This window comes from Portunus trituberculatus, chromosome 48 (assembly GCF_017591435.1).
Source record: "Portunus trituberculatus isolate SZX2019 chromosome 48, ASM1759143v1, whole genome shotgun sequence".
NCBI classification, from domain to species: domain Eukaryota; kingdom Metazoa; phylum Arthropoda; class Malacostraca; order Decapoda; family Portunidae; genus Portunus; species Portunus trituberculatus.
Window position 1 is genome coordinate 20,855,430 of NC_059302.1, and position 11,736 is coordinate 20,867,165.

At 40.3% G+C, this 11,736-nt stretch overlaps 1 protein-coding gene across 1 annotated transcript; it reads right to left on the reverse strand.

Annotated features, from left to right (window-relative positions):
- Positions 1 to 8: 8 nt before the first annotated feature.
- LOC123498580 (snRNA-activating protein complex subunit 3-like) lies at positions 9 to 9,333 on the reverse strand. The gene is made up of 10 exons (XM_045245834.1): positions 8,238 to 9,333; positions 6,105 to 6,202; positions 5,575 to 5,669; positions 4,936 to 5,087; positions 4,410 to 4,546; positions 4,033 to 4,189; positions 3,250 to 3,370; positions 1,944 to 2,067; positions 1,484 to 1,591; positions 9 to 328 (listed from the first exon to the last, which is right to left on the reverse strand). Exons 1-10 carry the CDS (start codon positions 8,352 to 8,354, stop codon positions 163 to 165), a joined length of 1,275 nt encoding a protein of 424 aa, XP_045101769.1. The 5' UTR covers positions 8,355 to 9,333; the 3' UTR covers positions 9 to 162.
- Between the last annotated feature and the right edge of the window lie 2,403 nt (positions 9,334 to 11,736).

Genomic DNA, 11,736 nt, shown 5'->3' on the forward strand with positions numbered 1-11,736 from the left:
ACTGAATATAGAAATATATCCATTTTATTTTTAAACTTAATCATTAATTTGTTATTTGCTTCACAACCAAGATAATTGGGTTTGTTTGTCCTATTCATAAAAACAATCTAAACAAGCATAACATCTTTTCAGTGTACTTGTGGCATGAAAAACAATAAGTTTTCAGGCAGTGAAATTTTTCTGTTTCTGCAGGAACTCATCCATATAAGGGTAGACCTTGAGTGAGTGCACTTTCTTCCCATATTTGTCATAGCAGAAAGTCTTGAGGCAGCGGTCGCACAGGAGACAGTTTTCCTGAGGCAGCCTTGGGTCACCCTTGACTATCCAGCTGCAAGGGATGAATGAGACATTGGTAAAACACAAGCATGTCTAAGGAGTGGCAGTATGGCTAATAAGAATGAACATACTCATGAGAAAAATAAAAATAATTGTTTGCCAGGGAGTATGACTTGTCTTTATACAGAAATTAAAAGGTGAAATGGTCATTCTGTCAGTCATCACCAGCCTTCATGATTACATTATGTTATGTTCAAAACTGTAGAGTGTAACTGTGGACTTGTAGAACAAGGTTACTGCAATACTGGGCCTTTTCCAAGTAAATAGATTCCTAACAAAATACAGATGGTCCTAATTAGAGATCATGGCACAAGATTACAAGTTTATACATTATAATATATAGACAATAATGACATATATTACAAAATTTTATAAAGTGCATTTCCCTGCAATATTGATTAACTTTCAAAAACTGGCAGCCATCAACACTGTGGAGGTGAGTACTACTGTGTTACAGTAATCCCTCATTTCCTTTTCATTTGAGTAAATGTGGAACTGGAATTCAGGGCTTGAGCCTTAAAAAATCTAACATTCTATCCATTTATCTCTCTGGTGTCCTGCTCTCTCCAGGAATATCCTTCAAAAGGCTAGCCATGACAAAAAAGCCTCTCTCCCGTATCCCCTGCATGTTCAAGTCCTTGGCCTCTACTGTTGTCTCTCACACAGGCACTTCCAGGGGACTTTCCTCTCCTACTAGCATCCTCCAACTTCACCCAGTATTGTACAATTTCTTTACCCTTCATAATATTAATGTGGCTATACTACCTCATCATGTTTCTCACTCAATGTATTGCTCTATAATTTAAAATGGCTGCACAAGTGCTCGTACCACAAGTCGCAGACCACCTTTTATTGGCCTTGGCCCTTCAGCTTGTCACCATGTGGTTCTCTAACAAAACTCAGTTCCACAGCTTGCATTCTTGGAAGTAAAACTTACTGAGCCTACAAATTTTACCAAATGTATAAAGTAGCAATTCGGAAGCAAAAGAAACTAAGCTATTGGGACACAAAAGATGAAAGTAGGAATTCAGTATAAAAGAGGGTGCAAAGTGAAGTCTAGTGAAGGTCTCCCTGCTGCTGCCATTTCTTGGAGAAAATAAAAACTCAATAATACATGCTAGAAAACTTTTTCTTTATAGTAACTCACTTTGCCAAGTTGAGGGAGCAGAGGGAGCACTTGGTGGCCAGTTTGATGGGTTGGCCCCAGTTGATTGGATAACGGTTTGGATCCTGAACATCTTGCTTGTGTTTCAGCCTGTACCATACAAGGTGGATGAATGACAAGGTGTGGTGAGATTAGAAAAAGTGAGAGGAGGAAAATGGAAAATAATAGTTTTTGATAAAAAAGATTCAAAGAATGACAAGAATAAGGAACTAATCATCATACATGAAATTTACAATTGAGGCCACATTTAAAACTGTCTAATTCAAAACAAAGATGAAATGGTGAAGGGCAGTCAAACTCCACCTGGGCATTTAATTGCCTAGTCTTGCCAAATTAAATAGCCTACACACACTTCATGGCTTTTCATAACAAGGACACACACTGGAGTAGACACTTGTATATTCAAACAATAAGGCAGCAGATCACCTCTGTGCACACTCACCGTGCATCTACGAACACCACAATGTGCTCACAGTTGCCCAAGTGCACAAACACATATGGATAGCCGAGACGAAACTCCAAGTCCCTCACACGAGTGTCTTCCATCTTCTTTGTTGTCATTGGACCTGTGTGTGTGTGTGTGTGTGTGTGTGTGTGTGTGTGTGTGTGTGTGTGTGTGTGTGTGTGTGTGTGTGTGTGTGTGTACGTGTGTGTGTGTGTGTGAAGAGGGTCAAAAGCATACACAAGTAAACACATTGATTTCACATGCATATTGACTCATCTATCATACAGCTGGCATATCATAGAAACATTCCTTAGTTGCCAGGTTTCAGACTAAGCCATAGCTGTGTTTCATAAAAAAAAAAAAAAAAAAAAAACAGCATCAGTTTGTATATGATCAGCTTGAATGGAAATAACATCAAATTTCAATGAGGCACAGTTTGGTAAAAGTTTTTCCAGAAGTGTTTAAATGGTAAAACAAATGGTCACAATTAACCCCTTCAATACGGTGACGCCTATGTGGGCGTCATGAAGCCCCAGTAGCAAATACGGTGACGCCTATGTAGACGTCATATTTCTTTTCTGAGCTTTCTTCAGTTCAGTTGTCCCGTATAGTGTGTTGGATACCAACTACACATGCCGTAAGCTGTCCTTGAAATCCTAGTGCTCCTCCCACCATTCTTGTCTCCACCAATCACTAAAGATAAGCTACATGCGTCCCGCCTTGTGTCTAAAATTACCCAATGGCATAGACTGTTCCCATCTCTCTCTCTCTCTCTCTCTCCATTCCCTCCCTCCCCCTCTCCCTCTCAAAAGATAAGTTACATGCGTCCCGCCTTGTAACATTCGTGAAAACACACACACACACACACACACACACACACACACACACACACACACACACACACACACACACACACACAAACACATATACAAAAACAACAAATTTTCTAATCTCTCTCTCTCTCTCTCTCCTCCCTTTGTTTCCCTCTCCCTTCCCTCCCTCCCCCTCTTCCTCTCGAAAGATAAGCTACATGCGTCCCGCTTGTGTCTAAAATATTAGCAAATGTCACTCTCTCTCTCTCTCTCTCTCTCTCTCTCTCTTTCTCCGAAGAGAGAAGTGTCCACTTTCCTCTTCGAAGGCGATATAGTGACTAAAAAATAGCAGCATAATACACAAAGACGACAAGTATGACAAGCTTGCACGAGTTTCCCGCGCGGGCACTACCACCCGTATATCATACAGGCGGGCTTTTTTAACATCCGGCGCGAAGGGGTTAAGAGTGTACAAAGAGTGTTTGCTGTACCTATCTCTGTCTTCTTCTGAGCCCACAGCTTGATGGCCTCACTGTAATCTTTCGCTTTGGGGTTCCTCATGTCGCTATAGAAGACTCCATTGATGTAAAAGAATCCAGATGGAAACTCACTCTGTGATGGAACAATGGATCTCATAAATTTTACAACAAAAATGAAAGGATGGAAAATAATAAATCATAGGTGAGAAGATAAATATTTGTGGATACACAAAACTACATTGAGTTTATCATTTCATAAGTTAATTAGGTTTCATGACTGAAGACAAATCTTTACATGCTGTTTTCAAGCTATACATTCATCTTATATAACAACATGAGAGGAACTTAAATAGTCAAGATATTAGTGCTACATTCTTTCTTTGGCCTATGCTTCTGATGTGGTGCAAAATATCGTAAGTCATGGACAAGTGACAATTATGTCACAAACACAGGAAGATCCAAAACATTAGTGAAGACTAGTTTGGATGAAAATGATTTCTTTCACTGATTTTCTAGCTAAATAAACAATGCTACTTGTTACATAATCTTAAATAAGTAAGAGCATGTTGTCCTGTTCATCTATCTTTGTACCTGGCTGGCAATTCCAGAGTGGACCAGACAAATTACCAAATACTTGCACATGCATTATTTACATTCTTAGTGTCTAAATATGTTTTCAGAAGAAAAACATGCAAGGATGAAGGTGGGAAAAACAAATCACCTCAGGCCTCATGAGAAACCTGAGAAATTTTGCATCCAATCCCAGAGAAATGATGAGGCACAGAGAATACTGACTGCTGCATTGCGGAGGTGAGCCAGGTCTCTCAACTGAGGGGAGGCAGACATGTCTTTACAAACTGAAAGGTCATTGATACAGTTGATGTTGTCACGCAAGTCTGTCAGTTTCTGTGATCCAAGAACCAGCAACTCTTGACTGTGTCTTGGGAAAGTACTGTCAAAAGAAGATACAAACAACATTTAACATTTATAAACCTTCATTTTGTCTTCCTGGAATAATATGAGAAACTTGCTGTGTAGTTTCAAATATCAATTTCTGTACAGATCTGAGAGATCAAATACTACACAAGTGGGGTATGAAAGGAATGCTGGAATTACAACATATTACAAGGTGACATCTTGATCATGATAGGCAGAGTCATGGTCACACTCACTTGCTTTGCTTTCGACAATAAGTCCTCTTATGAAAGGGTCTGTGTATCCTCACGTTGACCACAATGTCATCCTGACTCTTGGCCTGAGTGTCCCTATCAGAGATGGTTGGCTCAGGAACATCACGTTCATCTGTTACCTGTTGGAAGGCAGTCAGATTAGACTTGTTAGCTCCTACTCCTGAACAATGTGACAAACTTATTATATCAAAGACTGAAAAACATTTACTAAATTTCACTCAATACTACCAAGAAAAAAAGAAAAAGGAAGTAACAGAGAGAGAGAGAGAGAGAGAGAGAGAGAGAGAGAGAGAGAGAGAGAGAGAGAGAGAGAGAGAGAGAGAGAGAGAGAGAGAGAGAGAGAGAGAGAGAGAGAGAGAGAAGGGGGAGGGGAAGGGAGTTAATACAGATACTAGATAATTCTTGATGCACTGTGACAAAGTGATTATAAATTAGCATGTCACTGTTAGGTAAGGAAACATTGGCCCAGTGACTCACCAAGCGCAAAGTGTGGCCCTGAGTGACTCACCAAGCGCAACACTTTGGAGTATTTGAGCTGCTTGTGTCGCAAGACAGCATAGTCTTCCACGGTTTCCCTCAGATGGTGCTCCTTGGTTAGTGCTGCCAGAGTGTGGAGTGCCTCTGGACCTCCCTCAGGAATGACTTTGTCCTGGAATGTCCCTGCCAAGATGATATTTGCCATTGTCATAAATGTCATGCTGGAGTGCAGTCCACCTGGCCATGAGACAATTCCTTTCCACCATGGTCAGGACTGTGAATGATATAGAGTACGAGGGGTGAGGGGGTGGTCATTGCCTGGGGCACCCTGTGTGGGGGGAGGATTGCTGGATGGGTATAAAAATAGATAGGCAGAGCAACATCATCACCATAATCATTACCATTCTACAAAAAAAATGACACGTTTTGTTTAATCTCCAGTACTTGAATAGCCCAAGAAGGAAATGTGAAATAATGTGTGGCAAGTTTGTCTGTATCAGCTCCTGGAGTAAACAGGTAAGGCTTTCAGTCACAACACAATAGTACTGTTCCACAAATATGTCATGATTGAAAGCTTCCCTGGTTAGACACAACAAATCTTAAGTAATGTAGGTAAAAGTGTTAAAGTTATATATTTTAGATGTACAATCGTTTCTAGAAGAAGGCTCACCTGCATACCAGTTACAGGCACGGCCCGTTTGGCTTGCTGGGAACTGCGAGATGTCCTGTGGCAGCAATTCATTTTTCACAGTCAGCAAGTCTGGGCTGTGATAAGACAACACTGTCAGCTGTGGTAAAGCAAGCTGTGGAGCACAAGGCATAGTGAAAAGGAAAAAAGAAATTAAAGAAGTAGAAATGAATGGAAAAGAATAAAATGAAGAGGATAGATAGGAGAGAAGGGGAATTATTTGATGGTGAAATGTCATAAAATGGCAACTAGAGCAGTGCCAATCAGTGCTGAGAGAGAAAATCAGTTGTTTAGGTCACCTGACATGCACAACTTAGCTCCAAGACAAATCAATTTCAACCTTATTTACAACTTATTTTAGAAATAATATTTCTACTACATATATTTCTGAAAACATGTTGGTTATAAAATCACACATTCTCTGTGTAAAGATGGAAAAGATATTAAGGTATGTATAGGGGACATATTGCAGTAAAGGTTGGTTTCATTAGAGTGAGATAAGGTGACCTGACCTGCAGGCTGCTTCCAGCCTCTCTATGGCAAATGGGTCTTGCTGGTCCTCTAATAACGTTGGAGGGAAAAACTGGCGAATGTCTTTTCTTGTGTTCAGCTGAAAGGAATGTACAGACTTACATAAAAATACAGTATGATAAATTCAAATACCATACAATTCAAATTTGTATTAAAAATAACCTAATTATGTGGATACAGTAGTATAGTTCTGTCATCAGTTTAAAGTAATTCTTAAAACAGGATTTCAAACCAATTATTCTTCTCCTAAACTACTGAAAAGATATTCTATTACAATAATTTTTATAAAATATTGAAAGATCACAGTTCACCTTGGACTACCGTATTGGCCAGTTGACACAGAACTTTATTTCATTGTGGTTTCAACCCATACAGCTTATGTAACTACAAAGACTTTTGCAGGACATACATTTCTCTGTTTGGAGCATTTCCAAGATGAATTTACCTTGTCAGAAATCAATATGTTTACCCCATGAGGGATCCAGGAGGAGAGGGGAAGTCCCTGCCCTTAGGATGTTACAATACATCAGATTTGGTTTATTTACCTTTCAGGCAATCCAGGTTAGGGTATTACAAAATGTGATATATTTACCATTTCAACCAATACTTGCACCCTCTTCATCTTCAGGACACTTCCCTAAACCTGCCCATATGATAACTTATTAATTTCTGACTAGGTAAAATGTGGTTAGAAATTTTGGTTAATGTTTACTTGTTAGTAGCACATGACATGGCTACATGTTATGGTAGTAGCTACACTCACTGTACTTCATGTATATTGTTTCTTTTTGCATGTTCGGCTGTTATTGCTTTGAAAATCAACATGTTGCGCCAAAATATTTAGTTTAGAATAAAGTTGCGTTAGATTATTTTAGATTAGGTTAGTTTTAGGGTTAGATTAATTTAGAATAAGTTTGTTTTGGTTTAGCTGCTTAGGAATGTCAGTATAGACTAATTTTTGCATTCCTTAAAAGTCTATGACTACATTTGACAAACGAAGGACATCTTGTAAATATTTACCGAAATGCTCCATAGACTGGGACATGTACCTTGTGAAGGCCTATAACTAGCCATGATGTATTGGTTGAAACACCAATACAACTACTTCACTGCCCCCACCCCCAATAGACCAGCCTTGGACAATAACCTTACACAATTTGACATAACCTGCCAAGTGCCAATGCTCCTTACCTTCTTGCCATCCAGAATACAACTACTTCACTGCCCCTACCCCCCAATAGACCACCTTTGGACACTAACCAATAGCAATACCTTACGTAATCTAACCTAACACGTCCCTCCAGCTCTCCTCATTTCCTGGCTCCCCTTTTGCAGTTGATGTGATGTCACATATATGGAGTCACGTGATTGGTCAACAACACACATGTTCCTCTTATTCCCTTATTCATTATCAGATTTTCACTTCCTCCATTTTTCTTTTCCCAGTTTCAATTTAATTCCCTCCATTTATTAACTCTTCTCCCTTTTTCCCTTGTTGACCAATCGCCTGGCTTCATGTGACATTAAATCAGCTGAGTGAAAGAGCTGCAAAGAGGGAGCCAAGGAACGAGGAGAGCTGGAGGGATATGTATATTAAGATAGTGTCACTTAGGTTAGGTTAAGTAAGGCATGGTGGTAAATTTGCAGTTTCAACCAATATACCCTATCTTATATTTCTTTTTCCCTATGTCTAACAAGCTTGGGGACCTACTGGGAAAGCAGGGTTTTAGGGTGGGGAAACCAAAAAAAAAAAACCCTAACCTAACCTAACCTGACTGACAGACTGCTACAACGCCACCGCAATATTAATAACAAACACACGAACACACTCAGTACCCTCTGACTGACTACTGAGGAAGAATGCAGAGCTAAAATTGAGGTAAATCTTAGAAATTCGGTCCAGAAGTTATTTTTTAATTTCCTATAGCGTAAAATGGGGCTAGAAATGCTCATAGAAGTGTGATCTAGACCGTGAGAATATGTATAGTTACATTCTGGTATAGTGAGTGACCAAGGGGGAGGGGGAGCAGTGAAGTAGTTGTACTCTGGATGTCAAGAAGGTAAGGGGCAGTGACAGGTTAGGTTAGGTAATTAGGCAAGGTTAGGCCCCTTACCTTCTTGCCATCCAGTACGGAGGTGACAATTCCTGAATATTTTTCATAGAAGGACTTGAGATTGATGGGTTCCTCGCTCATCCAACCAATGTTCTTCACACTAAAAATGTCCTCCATGCTCAGCTGCTGCACTTCACCATCCACCACCACTACTGTTTGGTGCGCCCCACTGTTCCACGCCTCCTCCACCTTTCTGCCGTCACCTTATTGTTGTTGTGACCTCTTCTGTTTTTTATCGCTTGATAGGTCCTCCTTTCCTTCAGTGTTGTGTTTTGGTCCTTCCACTTATCTTAAAATTTCTGGCGCGCTGCTGGATTACATGCTCATGTTGTTCTGTAGTGGTTGTAGGGAAAATTTGCCTGTTCAACGGCTCTCCCCTTTTTCCTATAGTTTGTCTTCTTTTCTTCTTGATTTTCGAGTTTTTCTTCTGATTTTTCATAATTATTTTTTTTCTTGCTTCAAATAGCAGATACTCAATTTGATTTTTTTTTCTAAATATGGATATTGGTGAGCCCCCTCCCCACAAACACACACACTCTCTCTCTCTCTCCACAGTGAAGTTCCCTTTAATTAGCGTTGCCATATGTCAACTATCACCCGACATAATATTAGAAAACATGTAAATCAATTTAAAAAGTCAACTATTTATCTTTGTTGCAGCAACAAGGTCACAAGGCCACTAACAAGCAAACAATAATTCAAAGTCCAAACTGACGCCTACGACTTATAAGACCATAATATTATAAGGGGACTAACAACAAAGTGGGCCTTTTTTTTTGTTTCATTCTTTAAGTTGCCCTTTTATAGCCAGCTTTCCCTTCTTATATGATATAGAAATATCAATATAATAATATGTAGCAGAGATATCACCCACAGTTTAACAGCGGGTGTGAATGGTGAGTACACTATTCATGCAAGTTAAAGCGGTCTGTTCGCATGCCTGAACACCACCACCAGTGACAGCCGCCTAACCTAAACTAACCGCTGGTCGCTTAAGTGTCACCCACTATATTTAGGCCACCTCAAGGTGCAGTTCAGTTCTAGCGAGACACTGCGGAGTAGTGATGGCCTCTACTTTGGGAATACACACACACACACACACACACACACACACACACACACACACACCCGGTAGCTCAATGGTTAGAGCGCTGGCTTCACAAGCCAGAGGACCGGGGTTCGATTCTCCGGCCGGGTGGAGATATTTTGGGTGTGTCTCCTTTCACGTGTAGCCCCTGTTCACCTAGCAGTGAGTAGGTACGGGATGTAAATCGAGGAGTTGTGACCTTGTTGTCCCGGTGTGTGGTGTGTGCCTGGTCTCAGGCCTATCCGAAGATCGGAAATAATGAGCTCTGAGCTCGTTCCGTAGGGTAACGTCAAAGACTATAGATAAAACAAGACTGGAAAGATTGCCATTCACCATAAGAAATTCGTGTCGCCAGTAAAGATGCCAGATACCGCTAGAATAGTGGATAACAGCGCCATCCATTGAGTGAACCGCAAACTAACGCCTCGATAAACAAACAGCGCCACGATTTGAATAATCGCTTTGAGTTCCTTCCTCACACACACACACACACACACACTATCCATAATGTACTCTAGTACAGTACATATTTACTTCATCTACCTGTGACCCCGTTCTAGCTCCCTTGTATCCAACTTGAGTTATATCATAGAGATATATGTATATTGTACATGTGCGATAACTATTTATAATTAGGAAGGTGACACACATACACACACACACACACTCTCCGCGCTCCGTGGAGAGCGGACGTGCCTCCTGCCCATGAATGGCATCTAAATAACACTCCACACGCTAAGCAATGTGCTTGAGTGAGAATAGTTATTGCTATTGAGGGGCGACCAAAGCGAGTGAACGAGTGTATAGAGTGAACGTAGCCTGGTGACGTGTACATGGGAGTGATCGGAGGTGGGAGAACCTCCACACTCCAAACGACAGAGCGGGAACCCACAAAAGCCAGCCATAGCAGCCGCCAACGCATCCAACCACACACGTAACTACCAGGCCTGGCCCCCAGTGACCACACACCCACATGCTCCCAGGAAGAGTAAGAAAAAATGGATAGACCGGTAAGAAATAAATTACCAAATTCAAAATATGTTGATGAGGCCCAGGGAGCAAAGCCGAAAGTGGCCAGTCAAAGCATGAGTCCAGCTTCAACAGGGGCAACATTGCAAGGTAGATTGGTAATGTTGGAAAAGAGATTTGAGGAGTTAGTGAAGGAATTAAAAGTTCAGAGGAGTGAGGAGGAGCAGGATAGAGAATTCCGCAAGGCTTTGAAGGAAAGAGTTAAGAGACTGGAGGAAAATGAAAAACGATTGGTGGATGAGAATGCACACTTGAGAGTGGAGGTTGAAAAATACAAGAGACGGTTGGAGGAGAAAATGGATAGAGTAGTAAAGGAGAAAGATGACTTTAAGGAAATGATTAGTGAGCAGAATGAAAGGTTTGAAAGGGAATGGGAACTGAAGAAAACACAATGGACTGAGTCGAGGGAAGCAGAGAGGGTTGGATTACAAGAAATAATTAAAGATCAGTTGAAGGAAGACAAAAAAGAAAGGTCCAAGGAACTGGTTAATGTAATGAAGAATAAGGAAACATTGATAAGGGAAATAGCAGAAAAGAAGAAGAGTGTGTTAATATTTGGGATGAAAGAACAAAATATAACATATAAGCCGAAGAAAATTAAGGAAGAATTGAAAACGGTAAGAGATCTGTTCAAAAATCTAAATGATGATGAAAAAAAAGACCTACAAGAAGAAGTGGAAGAGATCCATAGACTGGGTCCGATTAAAGTAGTACTGAAGTCACAACAATCTGCGGAGGATGTCCTATATAGAACATCAAAGTTAAGAGAGATAGAAGGTTGTAAAGAGGTGTTTGTGAGAAAGAATAGAAATGAGGAAGAGAGGAGAAGATATAAGGAATTGGTGGAAGAGGCGAGAAGGAAAAATGATGAGCGGTCTGAGGAGGAAAGAGAAAAGTTTTTTTTGGAGAGTTATAGGAGAGAGAGTCAGAAAGTGGTATGTGGAAAGAAGGAATACGGAGGAACCCCTAGAGGGAGCAGTGGGTGGACCGTAATGTATACTAATATAGATGGGATACTGTCAAGTAGATTGGAATTGCAAGACTATATGATGGTGGAGAAGCCTGATATAGTGTGTTTGACTGAGACAAAATTGCATGAAAAACAAAGATAAATTTGGATAATAAATATAATATATGGAGAAAGGATAGAGAGTAAAGGTGGAGGAGGAGTTATGATTATGACGAAGAAATAAATAAATGTGGATAAGGTTTGGTATGGGAAGAACAACGCAGAAGTGATAAGCATAAGGATAAAAAGTGATGGAAAAGAATTAATAATCATGGTGACCTATGTACCTCCTAAAACAAATTCTTGGACATTAAGGGAATACGACAATATGATCAAGGATACTTTACAGAGTTTGGAAAGTGTATTATCTGGAA